Below are 6,443 nucleotides of genomic sequence, written 5' to 3' on the forward strand. Positions count from 1 at the left end.
TGTTCATTTATTTAGCGAAATAGAGACTTCGTTACAATATCATAACATAGTTCTAAGTTAAAAAACTAAAATTTCTTTCTACCTATAATGTGTTTATAAGTGTACCTTTATAAGTATTCTTAAAAATTGTTGCTGCAAATTCATTAATTACAAGAAATGGTAAGTAATCAGTTTCTGTAAAACTACCTATATTATTATGTTTTTATGTACTTATAACTCATATGTTTACAAAAGTTTGTTGTCTGATGTGGAGTGTGAAATTTGCATGGTTTTGCTTTGTTTGTGAGGTAATGCGCCTGCGCCACCAGCCTGTACTATAGCGAATGTGGGTGTTTTTATGTATATATATTTAATATGTATTTGCAACAGTCTGTTGTCTGTTGTGGGGTGTGAAAGGGCATAGCCGGATAAGATAGTAAAAAATGCCCTTGAGCCGAATTTTATCGACGATGTGCCATTCGATAGAGCACCAAGAAAAAACATACTGTGCAAAATTTCAACCCTGTATCTCGATCGGGAGGGTAGTTATGGGGTAAAAACGAAAAATCAGTTTTTGGCCTATATTCCCTAGTTAATGACGCTTAAAAATTTTGAAAAAAATCTGACACATGTCAAGAACCCAAATACATACTTTGCAATTAGTTTCAGATTTTAAAAATGGAAATCCTGCTTGTAAAAAATCAAAAACCTCAAAAAATCGAAAAAATGCAGATTTCACATGGTAGTTTTAGAGTGACAACATTTATATTTTTACAGTAGCAGTATATTGTTATAAGTATTGTTCATGAATTTTTTCAGATTTTTTGGTTTGGTGCGCCGTTGTCAAAAAAAATAAAAACAGATTTTTTCGGCGTTTTTTCCGCGAAGAACTAAGCTAACCTTAAAATTATTACGTACTTTTTATTCTGTAAGTCTATCAGGCTCTGATAAACCTTGAGCATTCAACAGAAGTAATTAAAAAATGAAATCAACTTAATTAATATTTCTACAGTATAAACATTACATCTAGAAAAATCAATCATGTTTCCAACAGTTCAGTTGGCTCAGTATGTTAGGCGTTCGATTGTGGACCGGCGTATACTAGGTTCGCGCCCGTCGTAGGTCTATTTTTTTTATTTCATCAATTCTCTTCCTTTTTTATTTCTAACTTCACAATAGTCAAGGATATTTTTGTATAATTCTTGTAAAAACAATATTGAAATATTTAAAAAGTATTTTAAGGTAAAATACACCAAATAAAGTAGTTGTGTCTAACAGAGTCGTAAGGCGAGTAAAGAAAAGAAAAGGTAAACGTATAAAGGTAAAAACAGGTAAAAGTTACTGAAACATCAAAAGTTTGTAATCCTAAATATGCTTTTATAGATCCGTTAGTTTACTTTGACAAGTATCGGAATATCTGCTTTCACTGTGAAATATTTCATTAGCAACCCTGAGTGGTACATACACAACAATTGTGTGCTGTTCCGCATAACAGACGAGGTTCCAAATTGAATGTCTCCAAAGAAGTAAACAACAATAGAGCCATTTCTACAACTTGAATTTCTTTCTTTTCTCTATAACAAAGTATTTAAAACTCGAAGACACATAAATGGAATTACTGCTGAAAATGTTGAGTACTGCCAGAAGTTCCTCCAATTTTCAACATAAATAAATCTTTCAATTCATGGATAAAATAAAATATGCTTTACAGAAAACACGATAAAATGAAACTGAGATAATTAAGATCCGCACAATCTATGAATTATAATTTTTTTGCGAATTTCACCTTAAAATATTTTTTTTTAATATGTAGATATTGCTTCTAAAAGAAATCTACAAACACACCATTGAGTATTATATAGTTAGACATAAAAAAAAGAATTAATCAAGTAAAAAAAAATGCATACCTATGCCGGGAGCGAACCTAGTATAAGCAGATCAACAGTCGAACGCCTAACGCGCTGAGCCAACTGAACTGTTGGAAACATGATTGATATTTCTCGATGTAATGTTCATACTGTAGAAATATTAATTGAGTTGATTTCATTTTTTAATTACTTCTGTAGAATGCTCAAGGTTTATCAAAGCCTGATAGACTTACAGAATAAATAGAACGTAACAATTTTAAGGTTAGCTTAGTTCTTCGCGGAAAAAACGTCGAAAAAATCGGTTTTTATTTTTTTTAACAACGGCGCACCAAACCAAAAAATCTGAAAAAATTCATGAACAATACTTATAACAATATACTGCTACTGTAAAAATATAAATGTTGTCACTCTAAAACTACCATGTGAAATCTGCATTTTTTCGATTTTTTTGAGGTTTTTGATTTTTTACAAGCAGGATTTCCATTTTAAAGATCTGAAACCAATTGCAAAGTATGTATTTGGGTTTTTGACATGTGTCAGATTTTTTTCAAAATTTTTAAGCGTCATTAACTAGGGAATACAGGCCAAAAACTGATTTTTCGTTTTTACCCCATAACTACCCTCCCGATCGAGATACAGGGAGGAAATTCTGCACAGTATGTTTTTTCTTGGTGCTCTATCGAATGGCACATCGTCGATAAAATTCGGCTCAAGGGCATTTTTGACTATCTTATCCGGCTATGCCCTTTGCATGGTGAAATTTGCATGGTTTTGCTTGCAGGGTAATTCTAAGGGAAAAGGAAATGGTAGTGGTGGATTGAAACGTTCATTAAAAAAAATAGATTCATTTTTCCCAAAGAAACCAAGGCTTGAGATTGCTCACTCGAAAAATTCACCTACAACAACTACAGATGAAAATAATTGTATTGCCGATGCTTCTGCTTCTACAGCTACATTGCCTACATTAACCATAGATGAAGAAAAAACATGCTCTCCTGTTACTAACGATATTCAGCCTACAATATGTACATCGACTTCTGATTCTGATCAGATAAAGACTTCACTTTCTCAACCAAAGGTTGCTTCAGATATTGCTTGTTATATAGGGGAAAATATAGATGATTCAACTAAAGCTATGTTGCTTGAAAAGCATTGGCAGCCTCCCCCTAATTATACTTTCCCGCATTGTGTTGTTAATAAAAAAGGAAAACAAACAAAAAAATATGCTCAGAAGTCTCACCTTGACAAGTTTCACTGGCTTGTTTTGTCGCATAAAGACCAAGGTCTTTACTGCAAGTACTGTGCTTTGTTTGTCGTAGCTCCTGGAGGTGGTATACAGACAAAAACACCTTTATGTCGACTCGTAAAAGAACCATTAAAAGCTTTCGGTAATTTGCTAGGTGAAAATGGTGTTCTGCTAACACACCAGCGAAACAAATACCACGAATTAGCTGTCGAAACAGGGAAGAACTTTTTATTGAGTTTTCATAAACCGGAAATTAACATAATGAACCAAGTAAATAGTCAAAGACTGAAACAAATAAATGAAAATAGAGAACGTTTGCGACCAATCGTAAAAACTATAATATTTTGTGGCCATCAAAATATATCGTTACGTGGCCATCGCGACGATGGTAAATTGCTGAACTATGACAGCATAGTAGCCGATGAAGGGAATTTTAGAGCCCTTTTAAAATTCCGTATTGATTCTGGCGATATTGCATTGCAGCAACATTTAGAATCTTCAAAATCCAACGCCACGTACATCAGCAAGACTGTACAAAATGAGTTGATAAATGTTTGCGCAGAAATCATCCAGGAAAACATTTTACAGAATGTGCGGGAAGCTAAATATTTTTCAATTTTGTTCGATGAAACAACAGATATATCACATATCTCACAGCTGAGCCTATCATTCCGATATTTGCATGATGGTATTATTAAGGAACATTTTGTGACTTTTTGTGATACCTACGATGCTCTTAGACGTGAAGACAACAATTCAGGTGACATAGAGCCTCGATTGACAGGTGTAGCATTGGCGAAAATCGTTGAAAATCTGTGTACCAAATTTAACTTAGATTTATCTTGGTGTGTGGGTATTGGAACTGACAGCTGCTCGGTTATGGCATCAGATACAAAAGGTGTAGTGCAAGAATTGATGAAAATAGCCATTCATGCTAAACGTTGCCCGTGCAACAACCATGTGCTCAATAACTCATTGGCAAGATCTTCCAAAGTAGTTTCCTGTCGCAATACATCTGGCACAATGAGAAAAGTTGTGGCATTTGCCAATGCATCCGCTAAGAGGCATGAAATTTTTAAAATAGAACTCGGAGCTGCCATGCAAGGTATTTGTGAGACACGTTGGGTAGAGAGGCATGATGGGCATCTTCAATTTCAAGGAGACAACATAGTCAAAATTTGTAGCGCTCTGGAGAAGATTTCTGCTTGGCAAGACAATAAAACTGCCAATGATGCGCATTGCTTGCTGCAAACATTGCGCAGTTCTGACTTTATTATATCCTCCATCTGTTTAAGTGATGTATTAGGTGGGTACTTCCCTAAATTATTTTATTTCTTATTGTTTGGCAAATGAACTTATACGAGTATACGAAACCTACTTTAAAATTATGTTGTTGTTTTGTTAATATTTTATGCTACGAGTACATACCGTTTATATTAAGTTATAAATTCTTAGTTTATGCACTACAGTCACAGTCACTTACTTTTTATTTTTCAGATACTACTGTATCTTTAAGCAGAATACTGCAATCGAACTCAATTGATTTAAAAAAAGCTACGGACGCTATTAATGATACTTTAAGTGTTTTACAAAATAAAAGAGAAAATGTGGACGTAATCTACCGACAGCTTTTTGAAGAGGCTAAAGAAGTAGCTGAGCAGCTAGATGTAGAAATTAAATGCCCCAGAATAGTATCAAAACAAATACATAGGGCCAATAACCAACCTGCTCAATCTGCTGAAGAGTATTTCCGCAGAGCTATATACATCCCTCTTCTAGATTCAATAATAAGTGATCTCCAGGACCGCCTGTCTCCTGATGTACTTAATTTGTTTCAGCTAAGCGTTTTCATGCCAAAAAGCGAATATAGTAATGAAGACATTGAAACTGTGAAACAACTAGCTACCGACTATACATTATTACTAGATAACACTCCAGTTTCTGTCATTGTAAATGAATATCGGCTGTGGATGGTGAAGTGGCAGGCGCGGCAGCGGAGCCAGGACATACCGCAGTCGATTTCTGATCTTATTTTAAATTGTGACATCGATATGTATCCTAATATAAGAAAATTTTTATGTATTATGGCTACACTACCTGTCAGTGTAGCGACAGCAGAAAGGTCTTTCTCTACGTTGCGCAGAATTAAATCGTGGCTAAGATCTTCAATGGTTGAAGATCGCCTAACCGGACTGGCACTTCTCCACGTTCATAAAAACGTACCCATTGACGTAAATGACGTAATAACGCGTTTCGGTAATAATGACGTAATAACCCTTGTCGTACCACCTCTTCACTTTTGCGAAGTTTTGCGTCATACCCCTCGACATACCTCTAGCTGTTATGACAAATCATTCACCACGGTTATGGAATATAAATAGGCTGCCTCATTCCGTGCGTGATAGTGCTTCTCTGGATGTCTTCAAGAGAAGATGGCAATATGTACGTGTATATGTACAAGTTATTATGTGTTAAGTTTTTCAAGTGTACAATAAAGAATAAATATTTTTAAGTACAGTATTTACGTACATTAATAAAATACCTACTTTTTACTTGTATCTATTGTTATCATTATTAAATTATAAGTTCTTGACTTGACCACGACTATGTGACTCCCTCCTGGCGCCAAAGCTGGATCCGCCCTTGAAGGGGGAGAGAATGTAACTACCAAGAGATATCTTAATAATTAATCTTTATTGTTGAACATTTTCTTTTCAAAGTATTAATAAATAATTGTACTACCTACACACTTTTTATATTTCGAAAATCATTTAAATAGTATTTACATTAAAATCTTTTCATATCCCAATGGAATTTTACGAATCGATTTTAATATCTTTTGTCTCATTTTTTGATTTCAGAACTCTAACGCAGCTTCTCATTCCCCCAACAAGTAGTGAGTCAATAAACAACAGTTTTCTTATGGTTCTATTTCTCACGTAGTATATTTTGACAAGTACGGTGGCCGTGAGAACGCCAGGCGTTCCCGCCGGTAGTGATCTGTTTTCTAGCTAGGTAGGGTCTGTTTGTACGTCGCTTTTTCTTTTTATAAATATAACAATAACAATTTCGATAATTGAGTTTCCAATTTGCGAGACGTCTTTCCTAATTTGCTACATAATTATTAGTGTCACTTTTTATCATGAAGATGATCATTTGTATTGTAGGAGCGAGATTTTGAAGATTTTCTGTATGCGTGTGTCACGTTCTCATGCAGGAATAGCATGGAACGCGCCTGTCCTCTGAGCAGTGATGCCAGAATCGGGGACGCGAGGACGCTTCCCCTCCAGCACAGGTTCCCCCTCTCTGACGGACCGTCCTCGCCGTAGCTTCTGCTGCGCACGCGCTAC

General features: G+C 35.2%; 1 protein-coding gene across 1 annotated transcript; it reads left to right on the top strand.

Moving 5' to 3' along the window:
* Nucleotides 1-2,533: 2,533 nt before the first annotated feature.
* Nucleotides 2,534-6,108, top strand: LOC143216051 (52 kDa repressor of the inhibitor of the protein kinase-like). The gene is made up of 3 exons (XM_076438818.1): nucleotides 2,534-4,399; nucleotides 4,591-5,360; nucleotides 6,037-6,108. The coding sequence occupies exons 1-3, from the start codon at nucleotides 2,599-2,601 to the stop codon at nucleotides 6,106-6,108; spliced, it is 2,643 nt and encodes an 880-aa protein (XP_076294933.1). The 5' UTR covers nucleotides 2,534-2,598.
* Nucleotides 6,109-6,443: the final 335 nt, after the last annotated feature.

This window comes from Lasioglossum baleicum, chromosome 1, assembly GCF_051020765.1.
Source record: "Lasioglossum baleicum chromosome 1, iyLasBale1, whole genome shotgun sequence".
In the NCBI taxonomy this organism is placed as follows: domain Eukaryota; kingdom Metazoa; phylum Arthropoda; class Insecta; order Hymenoptera; family Halictidae; genus Lasioglossum; species Lasioglossum baleicum.

What these genes read in the sequence shown, in the direction of transcription:
- LOC143216051 (XM_076438818.1), top strand. Translation starts at nt 2,599, where the DNA reads ATGGTGAAATTTGCATGGTTTTGCTTGCAGGGTAATTCTAAGGGAAAA. An exon ending in CTGTTTAAGTGATGTATTAG is followed by an intron (nt 4,400 to 4,590) that starts GTGGGTACTTCC and finishes TTTATTTTTCAG; the next exon opens with ATACTACTGTATCTTTAAGC. An exon ending in CGCGTTTCGGTAATAATGAC is followed by an intron (nt 5,361 to 6,036) that starts GTAATAACCCTT and finishes TTTCTCACGTAG; the next exon opens with TATATTTTGACAAGTACGGT.